Here is a 17,444-nt window from a genome sequence, read left to right as displayed (position 1 = left end):
AACGTTTTGCCGTTGATCGTGCGTGCGTTTTCAAGGTGCGTGTTTCGGCGACTCGTTTGTCAGTGTTACACTGACGCGCGTTCACGTCGTCGCACTCTTTTTCAATTGTTCCGGAACGACACGACCGTTTTCATCGGTCCAATCTGTGTCGTACATGTGCTGATCGTGACGCTCACCGATGACAAGCCAGCTGATGAGTGCCGTCGAAGTGGGGTTTTGACACTCAATGGTGAGGACGTTGCCCACGACAGAACCTCGGACGGGGTCCCAGTCGCTTTCATTTGACGTGAACGACTGCACGTCGCGATTGAGTGCTTCAAATGTCCCTGTCGTCATGTTTGATGCGGCATCGATGTCTATCATCGCCCTACCGTTCTGCAAACGAACCTTGCCTCTGTAGATGAGATCCGCCCGTGGTCCCTCGATGAAGGAGTGATACAAATTATGCGTGTCTTTCATTTCAGGAAGTGGATGATCGATCTTGAAAGAGCCACTTCCCTTGCTCAGTGCGCCAGACACGTGCGCCGCTCCATTGACTTCGAGAGCGTAGGAGGGATTCGTGACTCCGACTCCTAATCGAGGACCAGAGACGTCACCGCGAATGGTGACAAGGAGAGTCCCGCTTCCGCCTGGATCAAGAGCGGTAGAGCTATGGCCGCCACCTTTATAAAAGCCAAACAAGTCCTGTGAACGAAAGTATACAGTGTTCGACTGCGTTCCGATGCCGCCAGTCGCGAGCGCAGCAACCTGACGGTGCTGGGTACCAAAATTTATTTGCTGAGTACCGGTATTGAGGCGCAAGTCGCCGCGAATTGTCGCGTACGACGCCACATTAAGCGTCGTGCCTACGTCGAGCGCAGCGGTCGCTTGCGCCGACCCGGTGACCTTAAAAGCGTAGCCACTATCTGTGTCTGAAGATCCAATCGCCATTCGAGCACCAGAGATGTCACCGCGAATGGCGACAAGGAGAGTCCCGCTTCCGCCTGGGTTCAGATCGGCGCTGTTGTGACCGCCATTTTTGTAAAAGCCGAAAAAATCCTGTGAACGAAAATACAGCGTCTTTGACTGCGTTCCGATTCCACCGTTATTCGTTTCAATAAACTGACGCGCTGTGCTGCCAAACGAAATCTTATTGGTTGTACTTTGGATCAATACGTTACCGCCAACGGTGAGTTGGTCATCGATCGTCGTCGCGCCCGTGAAGTGTCCTGTTCCAGTGACGTCCAGTTTGTAGCTCGGATTCGTCAGCCCGATGCCGACGTTACCGCTACTACGATACACGTTACTGCCGCTCTCCGTCCAGGGGGAGGGGGACGGGAACAGAGAACCGCCCTGATAGAGATTCCCAGAAAAGTTGATATCGCCTACCACGTCGAGATCATAGCTCGGATTCGTCCGCCCGATGCCCACCTTCCCGCCGCTCCTGATCACCAGACGCGCGGTGCCACCGTTCGCGTCCAAGTCAGTGGTGCTGTGCGTTCCGTCTTCGTAGAACGCAAAGTGGCCCGGAGAGCGAAAGTACGTCGTGTCCATCTGCGTCCCGATCCCGAAACCCTCGGCGCCGACGCGGAGGTTGATCATCTGACGATGCGTCGCCGCAAAGTTCAAGTCGCCAGCCGTGTCGATGGTTAAATCTTGACCCACCGATAGCGTCGTACTAACGCGCCCCGTTCCAGCAACGTGCAGATTGTAGGTCGGATTCGTCAGCCCGATGCCGACGTTACCGCTACTGCGATACACGTTACCGCTGCTCTCCGTCCAGGGGGAGGCAAACAGCGAACCACCCTGATAGAGATTCCCAGAAAAGTTGATATCGCCTACCACGTCGAGTTCATAATCTGGACTCGCCGTCCCGATACCGACGTTGCCCGTGGTTTTCTGAATCATCATGCGCAAAGTGCCACCCGAACCCGGATCGAGCTCTGTGTTGGTGTACACGCCGCCTTCAAAAAAGGCAAAGTTATAAGCACTACGAAAATACATCGTGGACGATTGCACGCCGATGGCGTTGTTTGTTCCATATAAGTTGATCATCTGCCGGGTTGCAGAACCAAAACTCAAAGCCGAGGAAGTCCCGACGCTCACGTCGCCGGTGAGCGTCGTAGCGCCAGTCACGCCGAGCGTCGTGCCGACGGTGGCCGCGCCGGTCACGCCCACGGATGCGAGCGTCGTAGCGCCAGTCACGCCGAGCGTCGTGCCGAGCGTCGTAGCGCCAGTCACACCTAAAGTCCCGCCGACGGTGGCCGCACCGGTCACGCCCACGGATGCGAGCGTCGTAGCGCCAGTCACGCCGAGCGTCGTGCCGACGGTGGCCGCACCGGTCACGCCCACGGATGCGAGCGTCGTAACGCCAGTCACGTCAAGCGTGCTACTCAGCGTCGTCGCGCCACTCACGCGCGCCGTCCCGGTGACGTCCAGCGTCTTCCCCGGCGTCGTCGTCCCGATGCCCACCTGCCCGGTCGAGTCCACAGTCACGGCCGCGCTACCGCCCGTGCTCAGCGTCAGGTCCTGCCCGGAGTGCGTGTCCAGACTCACGGCGCCGTTCGCGTCCACAGAAACACGCTCACCGCCCACCCCCTGGCGAAGCGTGATCGAGCCGGCGGTGCCTAGACCAGTGGCCGAGTCCACCAGAACGTCACCGTTCACGCTGCCAGCGGGCGCGCCGCCAGATTGCAGCGTCAAGTCGCCGCCGGTGTTCGAGGACGTCCCAGTCGTCGTGCCGCCGGACACGCTCACGGCGCCCGCGTTCCCGGCCGAGCTGAGGCTCGACACGCTCAGGGTCTGCCCGCCTAAGGAGTTCAAAGTCACAGCGCCGGTGTCGGTCCAGCTCAAAATACTCGTCCCGCCCTGCTCCAAAGACAAAGCACCGGCGGCATCGATCGTCACATCATCGGCAGCATCGAGCGTGATGTCGTCCGTCGACGTCAACACGATGCCACCCGTACCGGCGCTCGTCAAGCTCACGTCCGAACCACTTGCAGAGGTCAAACTCACAGCGGCATCAGATGTCACAGTAAGCGCACCGCTCACGGTCAAGTCGTTGCTCATCGTCACGTCGCCGGTGAGCGTCGTAGCGCCAGTCACACCTAAAGTCCCGCCGACGGTGGCCGCACCGGTCACGCCCACAGATGCGAGCGTCGTAGCGCCAGTCACGCCGAGCGTCGTGCCGACGGTGGCCGCGCCGGTCACGCCCACGGATGCGAGCGTCGTAGCGCCAGTCACACCTAAAGTCCCGCCGAGCGTCGTAGCGCCAGTCACGCCAAGCGTCGTGCCGACGGTGGCCGCGCCGGTCACGCCCACGGATGCGAGCGTCGTAGCGCCAGTCACGCCGAGCGTCGTGCCGACGGTGGCCGCGCCGGTCACGCCCACGGATGCGAGCGTCGTAGCGCCAGTCACACCTAAAGTCCCGCCGACGGTGGCCGCACCGGTCACGCCCACGGATGCGAGCGTCGTAGCGCCAGTCACGCCAAGCGTGCTACTCAGCGTCGTCGCGCCACTCACGCGCGCCGTCCCGGTGACGTCCAGCGTCTTCCCCGGCGTCGTCGTCCCGATGCCCACCTGCCCGGTCGAGTCCACAGTCACGGCCGCGCTACCGCCCGTGCTCAGCGTCAGGTCCTGCCCGGAGTGCGTGTCCAGACTCACGGCGCCGTTCGCGTCCACAGAAACACGCTCACCGCCCACCCCCTGGCGAAGCGTGATCGAGCCGGCGGTGCCTAGACCAGTGGCCGAGTCCACCAGAACGTCACCGTTCACGCTGCCAGCGGGCGCGCCGCCAGATTGCAGCGTCAAGTCGCCGCCGGTGTTCGAGGACGTCCCAGTCGTCGTGCCGCCGGACACGCTCACGGCGCCCGCGTTCCCGGCCGAGCTGAGGCTCGACACGCTCAGGGTCTGCCCGCCTAAGGAGTTCAAAGTCACAGCGCCGGTGTCGGTCCAGCTCAAAATACTCGTCCCGCCCTGCTCCAAAGACAAAGCACCGGCGGCATCGATCGTCACATCATCGGCAGCATCGAGCGTGATGTCGTCCGTCGACGTCAACACGATGCCACCCGTACCGGCGCTCGTCAAGCTCACGTCCGAACCACTTGCAGAGGTCAAACTCACAGCGGCATCAGATGTCACAGTAAGCGCACCGCTCACGGTCAAGTCGTTGCTCATCGTCACGTCGCCGGTGAGCGTCGTAGCGCCAGTCACGCCGAGCGTCGTGCCGACGGTGGCCGCGCCGGTCACGCCCACGGATGCGAGCGTCGTAGCGCCAGTCACGCCGAGCGTCGTGCCGACGGTGGCCGCGCCGGTCACGCCCACGGATGCGAGCGTCGTAGCGCCAGTCACACCTAAAGTCCCGCCGAGCGTCGTAGCGCCAGTCACGCCAAGCGTGCTACTCAGCGTCGTCGCGCCACTCACGCGCGCCGTCCCGGTGACGTCCAGCGTCTTCCCCGGCGTCGTCGTCCCGATGCCCACCTGCCCGGTCGAGTCCACAGTCACGGCCGCGCTACCGCCCGTGCTCAGCGTCAGGTCCTGCCCGGAGTGCGTGTCCAGACTCACGGCGCCGTTCGCGTCCACAGAAACACGCTCACCGCCCACCCCCTGGCGAAGCGTGATCGAGCCGGCGGTGCCTAGACCAGTGGCCGAGTCCACCAGAACGTCACCGTTCACGCTGCCAGCGGGCGCGCCGCCAGATTGCAGCGTCAAGTCGCCGCCGGTGTTCGAGGACGTCCCAGTCGTCGTGCCGCCGGACACGCTCACGGCGCCCGCGTTCCCGGCCGAGCTGAGGCTCGACACGCTCAGGGTCTGCCCGCCTAAGGAGTTCAAAGTCACAGCGCCGGTGTCGGTCCAGCTCAAAATACTCGTCCCGCCCTGCTCCAAAGACAAAGCACCGGCGGCATCGATCGTCACATCATCGGCAGCATCGAGCGTGATGTCGTCCGTCGACGTCAACACGATGCCACCCGTACCGGCGCTCGTCAAGCTCACGTCCGAACCACTTGCAGAGGTCAAACTCACAGCGGCATCAGATGTCACAGTAAGCGCACCGCTCACGGTCAAGTCGTTGCTCATCGTCACGTCGCCGGTGAGCGTCGTAGCGCCAGTCACGCCGAGCGTCGTGCCGACGGTGGCCGCGCCGGTCACGCCCACGGATGCGAGCGTCGTAGCGCCAGTCACGCCGAGCGTCGTGCCGAGCGTCGTAGCGCCAGTCACACCTAAAGTCCCGCCGACGGTGGCCGCACCGGTCACGCCCACGGATGCGAGCGTCGTAGCGCCAGTCACACCTAAAGTCCCGCCGAGCGTCGTAGCGCCAGTCACACCTAAAGTCCCGCCGACGGTGGCCGCACCGGTCACGCCCACGGATGCGAGCGTCGTAGCGCCAGTCACGCCAAGCGTGCTACTCAGCGTCGTCGCGCCACTCACGCGCGCCGTCCCGGTGACGTCCAGCGTCTTCCCCGGCGTCGTCGTCCCGATGCCCACCTGCCCGGTCGAGTCCACAGTCACGGCCGCGCTACCGCCCGTGCTCAGCGTCAGGTCCTGCCCGGAGTGCGTGTCCAGACTCACGGCGCCGTTCGCGTCCACAGAAACACGCTCACCGCCCACCCCCTGGCGAAGCGTGATCGAGCCGGCGGTGCCTAGACCAGTGGCCGAGTCCACCAGAACGTCACCGTTCACGCTGCCAGCGGGCGCGCCGCCAGATTGCAGCGTCAAGTCGCCGCCGGTGTTCGAGGACGTCCCAGTCGTCGTGCCGCCGGACACGCTCACGGCGCCCGCGTTCCCGGCCGAGCTGAGGCTCGACACGCTCAGGGTCTGCCCGCCTAAGGAGTTCAAAGTCACAGCGCCGGTGTCGGTCCAGCTCAAAATACTCGTCCCGCCCTGCTCCAAAGACAAAGCACCGGCGGCATCGATCGTCACATCATCGGCAGCATCGAGCGTGATGTCGTCCGTCGACGTCAACACGATGCCACCCGTACCGGCGCTCGTCAAGCTCACGTCCGAACCACTTGCAGAGGTCAAACTCACAGCGGCATCAGATGTCACAGTAAGCGCACCGCTCACGGTCAAGTCGTTGCTCATCGTCACGTCGCCGGTGAGCGTCGTAGCGCCAGTCACACCTAAAGTCCCGCCGACGGTGGCCGCACCGGTCACGCCCACAGATGCGAGCGTCGTAGCGCCAGTCACGCCGAGCGTCGTGCCGACGGTGGCCGCGCCGGTCACGCCCACGGATGCGAGCGTCGTAGCGCCAGTCACACCTAAAGTCCCGCCGAGCGTCGTAGCGCCAGTCACGCCAAGCGTCGTGCCGACGGTGGCCGCGCCGGTCACGCCCACGGATGCGAGCGTCGTAGCGCCAGTCACACCTAAAGTCCCGCCGAGCGTCGTAGCGCCAGTCACACCTAAAGTCCCGCCGACGGTGGCCGCACCGGTCACGCCCACGGATGCGAGCGTCGTAGCGCCAGTCACGCCAAGCGTGCTACTCAGCGTCGTCGCGCCACTCACGCGCGCCGTCCCGGTGACGTCCAGCGTCTTCCCCGGCGTCGTCGTCCCGATGCCCACCTGCCCGGTCGAGTCCACAGTCACGGCCGCGCTACCGCCCGTGCTCAGCGTCAGGTCCTGCCCGGAGTGCGTGTCCAGACTCACGGCGCCGTTCGCGTCCACAGAAACACGCTCACCGCCCACCCCCTGGCGAAGCGTGATCGAGCCGGCGGTGCCTAGACCAGTGGCCGAGTCCACCAGAACGTCACCGTTCACGCTGCCAGCGGGCGCGCCGCCAGATTGCAGCGTCAAGTCGCCGCCGGTGTTCGAGGACGTCCCAGTCGTCGTGCCGCCGGACACGCTCACGGCGCCCGCGTTCCCGGCCGAGCTGAGGCTCGACACGCTCAGGGTCTGCCCGCCTAAGGAGTTCAAAGTCACAGCGCCGGTGTCGGTCCAGCTCAAAATACTCGTCCCGCCCTGCTCCAAAGACAAAGCACCGGCGGCATCGATCGTCACATCATCGGCAGCATCGAGCGTGATGTCGTCCGTCGACGTCAACACGATGCCACCCGTACCGGCGCTCGTCAAGCTCACGTCCGAACCACTTGCAGAGGTCAAACTCACAGCGGCATCAGATGTCACAGTAAGCGCACCGCTCACGGTCAAGTCGTTGCTCATCGTCACGTCGCCGGTGAGCGTCGTAGCGCCAGTCACGCCGAGCGTCGTGCCGACGGTGGCCGCGCCGGTCACGCCCACGGATGCGAGCGTCGTAGCGCCAGTCACACCTAAAGTCCCGCCGACGGTGGCCGCACCGGTCACGCCCACGGATGCGAGCGTCGTAGCGCCAGTCACGCCAAGCGTGCTACTCAGCGTCGTCGCGCCACTCACGCGCGCCGTCCCGGTGACGTCCAGCGTCTTCCCCGGCGTCGTCGTCCCGATGCCCACCTGCCCGGTCGAGTCCACAGTCACGGCCGCGCTACCGCCCGTGCTCAGCGTCAGGTCCTGCCCGGAGTGCGTGTCCAGACTCACGGCGCCGTTCGCGTCCACAGAAACACGCTCACCGCCCACCCCCTGGCGAAGCGTGATCGAGCCGGCGGTGCCTAGACCAGTGGCCGAGTCCACCAGAACGTCACCGTTCACGCTGCCAGCGGGCGCGCCGCCAGATTGCAGCGTCAAGTCGCCGCCGGTGTTCGAGGACGTCCCAGTCGTCGTGCCGCCGGACACGCTCACGGCGCCCGCGTTCCCGGCCGAGCTGAGGCTCGACACGCTCAGGGTCTGCCCGCCTAAGGAGTTCAAAGTCACAGCGCCGGTGTCGGTCCAGCTCAAAATACTCGTCCCGCCCTGCTCCAAAGACAAAGCACCGGCGGCATCGATCGTCACATCATCGGCAGCATCGAGCGTGATGTCGTCCGTCGACGTCAACACGATGCCACCCGTACCGGCGCTCGTCAAGCTCACGTCCGAACCACTTGCAGAGGTCAAACTCACAGCGGCATCAGATGTCACAGTAAGCGCACCGCTCACGGTCAAGTCGTTGCTCATCGTCACGTCGCCGGTGAGCGTCGTAGCGCCAGTCACGCCGAGCGTCGTGCCGACGGTGGCCGCGCCGGTCACGCCCACGGATGCGAGCGTCGTAGCGCCAGTCACACCTAAAGTCCCGCCGACGGTGGCCGCGCCGGTCACGCCCACGGATGCGAGCGTCGTAGCGCCAGTCACACCTAAAGTCCCGCCGACGGTGGCCGCACCGGTCACGCCCACGGATGCGAGCGTCGTAGCGCCAGTCACGTCAAGCGTGCTACTCAGCGTCGTCGCGCCACTCACGCGCGCCGTCCCGGTGACGTCCAGCGTCTTCCCCGGCGTCGTCGTCCCGATGCCCACCTGCCCGGTCGAGTCCACAGTCACGGCCGCGCTACCGCCCGTGCTCAGCGTCAGGTCCTGCCCGCTCACGGAGTTCACAGTCACAGCGCCGGCCGCGTCCCAGCTCAAAATGCTCGTCGAGTCCTGCTTCAGCGCGAGCGTCTTACTCGCCGCGGTGGTCACCACCACGTCGTCGCCGGACGCGAGCGTCAGGTCCTGCCCTGCGGCCGAAGTCACGGACAGCGCGCCGCTGCCATCAGCGTGCACTCGCACGTCTCCTGCGTTCGCGCCTTGCCTTATCGAGACCGGAATCGTGGATGTGCTGCTACCTATGTAAACCGCCGTTGCCTCGCTCGGAGCGATCACGACGTGTTGCTGACTCCCTCGCATGCCAGCGTCTAAAGTCAACGTGCTCGTTGGAGTGCCCGTGATGTCCTCCGCGTCCAGACCTGTAATCTTTGGCGCGCGCACTTCTTGATGAAACATGCCGTCTTGAGAGGTTGAAACCTGCACGTAACTCGTGTAGCTGTTCGCGTACACCACATCATTCGTTGTCAAGAGATTTCCGTGCACCGTCAAGTCGCCGAAAATATCGGTTTGAACTTGCTTATTTGAACTCTCGCCGACGCGCACAAACGACGCAGAAGTTGGACCTATGTGAATGATGCCCTCGTACGAAGATGCTTGTGTCGTGCTATCTCCGGCATCTATGACGACGTCGCCGCCCGTTCCTGAGTTCGACGTGCCGCCACGTAACTTCAAATCGCCACCGTTGCCGCCAGACGCCGACCCCGCCTCGATCACGACGTCGCCGCCCGCCCCCGAACCGCCCGTTCCGCCGAGAATCTTTACCGATCCCCCCTGATAGGTCGCGTTCGCGCCGACGATCGACAAAGCGCCGCCCGGGTTGCTGCTCGGTGCGCTCGGCGATTGTCGCGTGATGGCGTAGTACGTACTGTCCGTCACGCCGAGCTTGAGCTCTCCTTTCGCCGTCACCGAATCGGTGTACGCGTCGCCGAGGATGACGTCGCCGTCGACGGACACATCCGCGGTGAATCCCGCCGCCGCGCTCGCGGTGAGCGCTTCTTGCAGTATGAACTGATTTCCAGATCCCGAGCCAACGCTCGAGACGTCGCTATCGGTGATTCGAAATCCCGTGCACGGATGTTTCCCGGTAAACATCGTCGTGAGCGCTCGAAGCTTGTACGTGCTGGACAGCGCGCCGTACACGCTCACGTAATAGTACCCATTCACCGGACTCGTGATCGTCACCGAATCCAACGCATTTCCAACGTTCACGCTCCGCTGTTCGTACGACGAAGTCGTCGGCTGCGCCGATCGAGACACGTACAAGTTCGCGTCCCCGTTGCTCGTCGTCAGCTCCAACGTCAGCGGCTGCGCCGCCTCCACGCACGCCACATTCACCTTATAGTACTTATACCCGCTCGACGACACGAAACCATTCCTCGCCACCCCCTTCGTGAGCGCCGTCGACGCGTCCACGCCGACGCGCTCGACCGTCGCCGCCAACGCCGCCGTCGCCGCCGCCGCCGCCGCCGTCCCGAGCCGTCGACGACGCCTCGTCGCTCTCCCTCGTTCCCGCGCTCGCCGGCGTCCGCTCGCGCCCTCTCGCGCGCGCGTCGTCTCATCATCGCGCGTCGTCGTCGTCGCGTCGTCGTCGCGTCGTCGTCGTCGCGTCGCGTCCGGTCGCGCGACGGCGTCGTCGTCGATGTCATCATCGGCGGCAGCGGCGTCGACGACATCGCCGCGCGTGGTCGCCGCGCGCGTCGGCGTCCGCGTCGCGCGCGCTCGAACCGCGCGCGCGTCCCTTCGTCGCGCGTCGTCGCCGTCGTCGAGCCGCATGCGCGTCGTAGCGCGCGACGGCGCGTCGCGAAGTGCGCGACCGCCCGCGGCTCGCGCGCACGGTTTAAACTCGACGGGGGTCCCGATGGGTCACGACTCGTCAGGGGTGGTTAGGCGGGAGCGACGGACGCGGGACGCGAGGCGCGAGGGAGGCGAAGCGATGAAAATGGGCGTCGATGGGCGTTACAGCGAACCGTCGCTGAGCTCGGCGTCGTCGAGCGCGCGAGCGCGAGAAGTCGGGGGCGGGGGGGGCGCGATGGGGACGACGCGCGCGGCGGACGCGGCGCGGTCGATTTCGGCGCTCCTGTCGTTGAAACGAACGGAGAGCTTGCGAGACTTGGCGCGATCGGCGCCGGCGAGGAGGACGTCTCGAAAGGCGTCGGCGTCGGCGCGCGCGGCGCGGGAATCCTCGAGGGATTGACGCTTCTTTGATTGTCTGTGGCCGACGCGCGAGACGTCGAGGGTTTCGTCTCGGGCGAGCGAGGCGGCCATGGCGGCGTCGAATTGGTCGCGTAAATCGCGCCCGCAGAGGACGTCGCGGATCCAGTTTTGCATGGTTGATTCCTCTCGCTCTTGTTTCGCGATGTGCGGGTACACGTGCGTTTGCTTGAACGACTCGCTTCGCTCGCTGTACTTGGCCAGTTCAAAGTTTTCGTGCACGCCGCCGAATTTGTCGTTGTACGCCTTGTAGATGCACTCGCAAAGGAAGAGCCCGAGTTCGGGCGCCATGGGCGTCGGCACGAATTCGTGCGTGAGCAGTGCAAATTTCTGGTCGTCCTCGGTCAGCTCACCTCGAACGACGGCGAGCATGGTGCCGATGAGCTTGCGAATCTGGTGCAACATGAACGACTGCCCGACGACTTGGCACCGAACGAATTGCTCGCCCTCCACCTCAAACGGCGCCGAGCATTCGAAGCTTATGATGTAGCGCTTCGCTTGCGCGTCCGTTGGTTTCACCTTAACCGTATAGTTATGAAAATTATGCGTCCCGCAGTAATTTTTTAGCACACCGTCCACCCGCGAGCGCGTCTCCTCCGTAAACGCGAACGCCTCCGCCGCGCCCTCGGCGCCGAGATTCGGATCAAACGCCCGCGTCGGTATCACGTACTCATACCGTCGCCGATCGCACATCGTCTTCGCGTTAAACCCCCCGGTGACTCGATCGATCCCAAACACCTCAAATCGCTCCGGCAAAGCCGCGTTAATCCTCTCCACCATCCCGCTCGGTTCCAACACCATCTTCAGCGCCACCACCTGCCCCACCGCCGACACCCCCTTATCCGTCCTCGCCGCCCGCGTCCACTGCACTTTCGCGAAATCGCCCGCATTCGCATCGGATATCCCTCCCGCGCGCGCGATCGCGCCCTCCAGCTCCCCCTCGATCGTCCGCACGCCCGGGTTTCGCTGCATGCCCGCGTACCCGGCGCCGACGTAGGCAAACGTCACCGCGCACTTCCGTTTCTTATTCGGATTCGTCGGCGGTTTCCGCGCTTCGTCCGCGCGCGGTGCGTCGATGTCACCGCCATCGCCCGTCTCGCGCGTCTCCGCGCCGTCGATCGCCGCCGTCGCGTCGTCCTCGCGCGTCATCGCCGCCGCCGCCGCCGCCGCGTCATCATTCACCAACGAATCCATCTCTCTCGCTCGCGCGCGCGTCGCGTCGCGCGCGTTCGCCGCGCGTCGGTCGCCGCGCGTCGGTCGCGCGCGCCTCGCCGCCGTCGCGCGCGCGCGATCGCGCGCGCGCGCGCGCGTCGTCGTGTGCGGGGTGACGTCACGCGACGCGAACCGTCGGGACACGCCGACGCGCGAGCGACGCGCGCGATGCGCGTCGTCGTCGTCGGCGGCGGCGCGGCCGGGTGCGCGGCGTCGTTCGCGCTCGCGCGCGCGGGCGCGGACGTGGAGACGCTCGAGCGCGGCGACGCGCTCGGCGGCGTCGCGACGAGCGAGGTCGTGGGCGGGACGACCATCAACGACGGCGTGCAGGGCGGCGCGACGAGCTACGCGAACGCGCGAGCGATCATGGAGGCGTGCGGGACGGAGACGCCGCATTGGGTGGACGTCCGAGTGAGCTTCGGGCGAGGAGAGGCGCACTGGCGGAATCACGGGGAGGCGACGGCGCTGACGCGAGCGCTGCGAGACGACATCGCGAGGTTTGAAAAGACGCTGAAACGCATAAAACGGTTCGAGGCGCTGTACGCGTTCGTGAGCGTGGAGCGAGCGCTGCGATGGCACGGACACTCGAAGGCGTTTCGGGATCGGATGGTGTACGCGACGACGGCGTTGTTTTTTGGGACGGGGAACTGCACGCGCAAGGTGAGCAGCATCGTGCTCGCGCGCGTGTTCAACGATGATCGATTGCGGTTGTATGATTACGATCCCGTGCGGTTTATGAGCGAAGCGCCGAAAATGTTTGCGTTTCCAAAGTTTTCGGAGATGTATCGTCGGATCGGGGAGGACATAACGAGTCACGGGGGTCGGGTGACGTTGAACGCGCGCGTGGTCAAGGTTGAGCGCGAGAAAAAGTGCGTTCGAGTGCACTTTGAAAACGCCGAAGGGGCGATCGAGGTGCGAGAGTGCGATCGCGTGATTTTCGCGTGTAACACCGAGCAGTCGAAGGCGATGCTCGATGCGGGCACGGGGACGTCGATGATGGAGCGCCACATTTTCAACAACATCGAGTACTTTGACGACGTCTCCGTCACGCATTCCGATGAGGCTTACATGAAGAAGCACTACGAAGTCGCGGAAGACGTGCGCGATATGTACTTTATCAAATCTTACGACGATGATCCGTCGCTGTGCGAGATGAGCTTCGACCTGACGGCGTACCAACCGTTCGCCAAGGGCGCGAACGGCGAGCGAGTGTATCAATCCATCTTCTTGAACGCCGCAAAAGACAAATCGCGATGGACTCGCGACGAAATCGACCCAAATCGCGTTTTACTCGTCAAGTGGTGGCGACAATTCGGCCACACGGTTCGGCATTTCACGCGCGCCGTACCTTTTTGGCGTTTCGTCCAAAACAAGCGTCGTACGCTCTACGCCGGCTCGTACACTTCGGTCAACACGCACGAGATCGCCATCATTTCCGGTCTCGTCGCCGCGTACCGCTGTGGTGCGCCTTATCCATTCGCTGACGACGTCGCCGCGAGCTTTCAGTTCGATTTGTACGCCTCCATCATCCACGGCGTCAAGCGGCGACGTTGACGCTTGCATTTTTTACTCCAACTCACCGATTCTTTAAACCACCTCACATCTCCGCGCGCACCGCCCCACGCTCGCCGAATGCGCGCCACCGCGACGACGACGTTCGCTCCCATCGCCCGCGCGCCCGCGCACCGCGTCACCGCGCCGCGCGCGCGCGCTGTCCCGCCGCGCGCCGTCCCGACGACGTCACCGCGGTCCGACGCCGCGCCCGCGCTCGTCGCCGCGCTCGCCGCGCTCGCGATGAGCGCGTCCGCGGCGCCCGTCGCGCTGGCGATCCCGCAGACGAGCGAGTGCGCGACGAACTCGTGCGATGGGTACGACTACAGCGGGAAGAACTTCGAGGGCACCGGCGAGTACTTCACGAAGGGGTCGCTCAAGCGCGCGAACTTCAACGACGCGAATTTGACCGGAATCACGCTGTTCGGGGCGGATTTATCCAACGCGACGTTTGTGAACGCGAATTTGAGCAACGCAAACCTGGGGCAGGCGAACCTGACGGGAGCGGATTTCACGAACGCGATTCTTAGCGGCGCCATCGTGAGCAGCGCGCAGTTGGACGAGGTGAAGCTTACGAATAGTGACTGGTCGGATGTGATCGTGCGAAAGGATGTGCTGACGGGACTGTGTAAGGTGGCTGATGGGGAGAATCCGGTGACTGGGAACATCACGGCGCTGAGTTTGATGTGTCCTTGATTAGTTTTTTTGTAACACGAGACGCGGCTTTGCGCTAAATTGCCAGACAAGTTTTTTTGTGCGCGACGTTATTTTTACAAACGGTGCGCGCGCGCGCTAATGATTCGTCGTACGAACGACGTGCGAGCGACAGAAAGGATCGGAGTACTAGCACCATGCAAGTCATCAAAACCGAGGCATCAGAAGACCGTCGTGAAACAATGGTATTTCGTCATGTCCTTGCGCCGCTCGCGAAGTCGTTCGCGCTCGAGTCGTAACCAAATCTCTAATCATCTATGCATCTAACCGTCTATATCCTATGTGTACTGAGTGGAGCGCAAACCCAAACGATCGGGGTCAGTATGGTGAAATTTGTTCGCCACGAGTAAAGAAAAAAGATGGTCAGCGACAAGCCTCAGACAGCGGCGTAACCGCGCGATTTGTGCCAAGCCGAGAACGGATTCTCATACGCCGCGATCGAGGAAGGTTCGCCTGGAAATCCAGATTCCCCGACGACGTACTGCGCTGCACACGAAATTGCTGCATCATCGGCTGTGCCGACGAGAGTTCTTAACATTGAAGTGATGATTGCTCAGCGAAAGGAGAAGTCGTTTTTGAAGTGATTGAGCGCACAGGCACATGGCCTTCTAACAAACAGCCTCGAGGTTATAATCATCGCAATCATCACCATTTCATCACTCTCGCCATGACGCGCATCCATAGAAAATAAACGAAACATTCGCGCCGTTCGACGATGCACGCACCTATAAAACTTCTACCCGTGTACGCTCGCGTCGTCTTGGAAAGCTCGACGCTAGCGATTTCTGCGATGGGAAAATTAAACAACTCGGTGAGTGACCGAGAAAACGCGCGAGATGAGAGATTCGAAAACAGAGGTAAGGCAGAAGTAGGTGTAAGCCCGGTTTCCAGAGCAAACTGCATCGGGGCCGAGATAGTAAGTAACTTCCCCGCGGCCGCTCAGAATGCGAGCTCGTTACTTTACGGGCTGATTAACGCCAAACATGGATGGGATTCCACGCCCGGCTGCCTGAAGTAACAGCCCGCAAACCACTCGGCGATCCCGCGCGACGAAATGGTCATCGTAAATGCATCGATAGATGTCTGGCCTCAATGTATTTACCCGCGGTAAGCAGCGAATAAACATAGCGAGAAACCAGTTGCGCGACCGAACCCGAAGCTTCGATTCAACGGGCCGACCTATCGTTCTAGCTTCTAGGGAACGGGGCAAAGAAACACTGACGGAGTAAAGTGCCCAACTTAGCGAAGCAAACAAACGAGTGATGTGAAAACGCGAATAACGTGGACGACGATGACGACGCATCGACCAATGGGGGCCTTCGAGAACGTAAACAGATCGGAACTGGGTTGTCACACCCGATGTTTGTTGTCTCATCACCGTAATTCGTAAACACGGACCATCAATTTCCTCATCTCCACTCGCGCGACGCCCCAGAGAATCTTTGGGCGCGCTCGTCGCGCCCGCGTCGTCGTCCGCGTCGTCCCTCGTTCGGTCACAGAAAAAAGAAAAACCATTCTTCGCCGAATGCGTTCGGCGAATCGTTGACGGATCAGATAATACTGGCAAGTATAGCCGGTGGCACCGGCCTTCTATATGCTTTTCATCTTCGATCAATTGGGGAAAGAGAGGTCCTCATTTCCGTAACGATTCGCTTTTCGGCGAAGAAGAGAGAAAACACAAGAACGTCCGAGACGCACCTCATTTAACCAAACAAACGTCCACCCGCCTCTGCGTCTCCGAGCGCGTTCGTTCTCTGCGATTTCGCGAATTCGCGACGACCGAATCCAACGTCAGTGCGCGAAACAAACAAACTTCATCCCGTCTCATCTCCCGCGTTCATCGATGCATTCATTCGTCCGTTCGTCATCTTCCTCGTTCCCGCGCGCGGGTCGGCGCGAATTTCGCTCAGACAATTGTCGTGTAGTTTGGAACAAGTCTCTTCAAAGCCGAGGCTCAAAGCGAGCTGGGTTAATAGCGTTCGATCTTCCTCGCGATTCTTCACGACGCGCATCGCGCGTTCCCGAGCTCAGATGACGAACGAACGAACGAACGAAAAACGCGCCGCGCCGCCGCGCCGCCGCGTCGTCGCCGCCTCCATCTCCACCTCTCCATCCTCGCGCCCCTTCCGCGCCGACGTCGCGAACGAACGGTCCGATCATGCGTGCATGACTGTATACTTAAACCAATCACCACGTACGCCGAAACGTCGTCTGACTGGGGCGGCATGTGTGGTCGTCACGCCGTTCATTCGCGCGTCGTCCGGCGGCGCGGATGCGTTCGCGCGTCGCCGCATTCACCCCTCGTCCACCTCGCGCGACGTCCTCGACGCGCCCTCGCGCGCGTCGAACGCACCGAAACATTTTTTCGCGTCGAACGATCGCCTCCGCGCGTCGCGCCGCGCGTCGCGCCGCGCGACGACGACTGACGTTCGCCGTCCGACGAACGAAGCCCGGTTCGCGCCACTCCCACGCGCGCGACGGTCGCTCGCGTCGCGCGACGGCGTCCGCGGCGCGCGGCGCGTCGACACGCGCGAAGCATCGCTCGACGCGCGCGCGCGAGATGGCGTTCAGCGAGCGACACGCGGCGCGCGCGACGGGGAACGCCGCGATCGCGGGGGCGCTGTTGACGTTTTGCGGGGCGGCGTACTGGTACACCGTGATGAAGGTGCGAAAGGACGAGATGGACGTCGCGATCGAGCGACGCGAGGCCAAGGCGAAGGGCGCGCGGTAGGCGCGAGGACGGCGCCGGGACGTCGGGCGGCGATCGACGCGACGCGACGGAGCGGCGCGGGCGAGGACGCGTCGTCGGCGCGCGAGCGCGTCGCGCGGCGTCGTGATGTAATGAAATATGTAGACGGTTGCGCGCGCGGAAGCGTGCTCGGGCGATGGCGTCGGAGGTGCGGCGATTCGGTGATTCGTTCGATCGATTCAATGAACGCGCGTCGTGCGTTACAACGCGAGCGCGCTCGCGGATTTTAAGGTGTGTTCGTTGCTAAGCCTACTAACGTCTCATGCCAAATAAATGTGTGTTCGCTCAATCTTCACGCTCAGCCATCTTAAGCGTGATGCTCGCCGTGCGCTTACGGATGGAGAACGGACGCCCTTGCGCGCGCGGGCGGAAACGCTTCATCGTCGCCCCGCCGTCCGCGTAGCACTCCGAGACGTACAGCTTCGCCTTGTTCATCCCCATGTTGTTCTTCGCGTTCGACGCGCAAGAGAACAGCGCGTTAAGAATCGGTTCGCACGAGCGGTACGGCATGAATTCAAGCATGATCAAGCACTCCTCGTAGCTCTTCCCGCGAATGACGTCCAACACGCGACGAATCTTCGACGCCGACATGCGCACGCCTCGC

The 17,444-nt window shown here is 63.0% G+C and overlaps 10 protein-coding genes across 10 annotated transcripts; 6 read left to right on the top strand and 4 right to left on the bottom strand.

Moving 5' to 3' along the window:
• Nucleotides 1-81: 81 nt before the first annotated feature.
• Nucleotides 82-10,076, bottom strand: OSTLU_28282 (predicted protein; the record flags this gene model as incomplete). Its single annotated transcript, XM_001422071.1, has 2 exons — nucleotides 82-9,901; nucleotides 10,030-10,076. The coding sequence occupies 2 exons, from the start codon at nucleotides 10,074-10,076 to the stop codon at nucleotides 82-84; spliced, it is 9,867 nt and encodes a 3,288-aa protein (XP_001422108.1).
• A 640-nt stretch (nucleotides 10,077-10,716) lies between these two features.
• Nucleotides 10,717-11,640, bottom strand: OSTLU_2261 (predicted protein; the record flags this gene model as incomplete). Its single annotated transcript, XM_001422070.1, has 1 exon — nucleotides 10,717-11,640. A coding segment is annotated over one exon (924 nt), but the record flags the coding sequence as incomplete, so codon positions are not given.
• A 354-nt stretch (nucleotides 11,641-11,994) lies between these two features.
• On the top strand, nucleotides 11,995-13,380 carry OSTLU_42158 (predicted protein; the record flags this gene model as incomplete). Its single annotated transcript, XM_001422176.1, has 1 exon — nucleotides 11,995-13,380. The coding sequence occupies one exon, from the start codon at nucleotides 11,995-11,997 to the stop codon at nucleotides 13,378-13,380; it is 1,386 nt and encodes a 461-aa protein (XP_001422213.1).
• A 312-nt stretch (nucleotides 13,381-13,692) lies between these two features.
• On the top strand, nucleotides 13,693-14,067 carry OSTLU_10537 (predicted protein; the record flags this gene model as incomplete). Its single annotated transcript, XM_001422175.1, has 1 exon — nucleotides 13,693-14,067. A coding segment is annotated over one exon (375 nt), but the record flags the coding sequence as incomplete, so codon positions are not given.
• A 304-nt stretch (nucleotides 14,068-14,371) lies between these two features.
• OSTLU_28278 (predicted protein) lies at nucleotides 14,372-14,626 on the top strand (the record flags this gene model as incomplete). The annotated part of the gene is made up of 1 exon (XM_001422174.1): nucleotides 14,372-14,626. One exon carries the CDS (start codon nucleotides 14,372-14,374, stop codon nucleotides 14,624-14,626), a length of 255 nt encoding a protein of 84 aa, XP_001422211.1.
• A 255-nt stretch (nucleotides 14,627-14,881) lies between these two features.
• On the top strand, nucleotides 14,882-15,109 carry OSTLU_28277 (predicted protein; the record flags this gene model as incomplete). The annotated part of the gene is made up of 1 exon (XM_001422173.1): nucleotides 14,882-15,109. One exon carries the CDS (start codon nucleotides 14,882-14,884, stop codon nucleotides 15,107-15,109), a length of 228 nt encoding a protein of 75 aa, XP_001422210.1.
• Nucleotides 15,110-15,170: 61 nt separating this feature from the next.
• On the top strand, nucleotides 15,171-15,320 carry OSTLU_28276 (predicted protein; the record flags this gene model as incomplete). The annotated part of the gene is made up of 1 exon (XM_001422172.1): nucleotides 15,171-15,320. The coding sequence occupies one exon, from the start codon at nucleotides 15,171-15,173 to the stop codon at nucleotides 15,318-15,320; it is 150 nt and encodes a 49-aa protein (XP_001422209.1).
• A 585-nt stretch (nucleotides 15,321-15,905) lies between these two features.
• OSTLU_28275 (predicted protein) lies at nucleotides 15,906-16,103 on the bottom strand (the record flags this gene model as incomplete). The annotated part of the gene is made up of 1 exon (XM_001422069.1): nucleotides 15,906-16,103. One exon carries the CDS (start codon nucleotides 16,101-16,103, stop codon nucleotides 15,906-15,908), a length of 198 nt encoding a protein of 65 aa, XP_001422106.1.
• A 548-nt stretch (nucleotides 16,104-16,651) lies between these two features.
• OSTLU_28274 (predicted protein) lies at nucleotides 16,652-16,822 on the top strand (the record flags this gene model as incomplete). The annotated part of the gene is made up of 1 exon (XM_001422171.1): nucleotides 16,652-16,822. One exon carries the CDS (start codon nucleotides 16,652-16,654, stop codon nucleotides 16,820-16,822), a length of 171 nt encoding a protein of 56 aa, XP_001422208.1.
• Nucleotides 16,823-17,125: 303 nt separating this feature from the next.
• Nucleotides 17,126-17,431, bottom strand: PRPL22 (Plastid ribosomal protein L22 large ribosomal subunit; the record flags this gene model as incomplete). The annotated part of the gene is made up of 1 exon (XM_001422068.1): nucleotides 17,126-17,431. One exon carries the CDS (start codon nucleotides 17,429-17,431, stop codon nucleotides 17,126-17,128), a length of 306 nt encoding a protein of 101 aa, XP_001422105.1.
• Nucleotides 17,432-17,444: the final 13 nt, after the last annotated feature.

Source organism: Ostreococcus lucimarinus, chromosome 17 (genome assembly GCF_000092065.1).
Source record: "Ostreococcus lucimarinus CCE9901 chromosome 17, complete sequence".
Lineage (NCBI taxonomy): Eukaryota > Viridiplantae > Chlorophyta > Mamiellophyceae > Mamiellales > Bathycoccaceae > Ostreococcus > Ostreococcus sp. 'lucimarinus'.
This window is presented reverse-complemented; position numbering and strand designations above follow the sequence as displayed.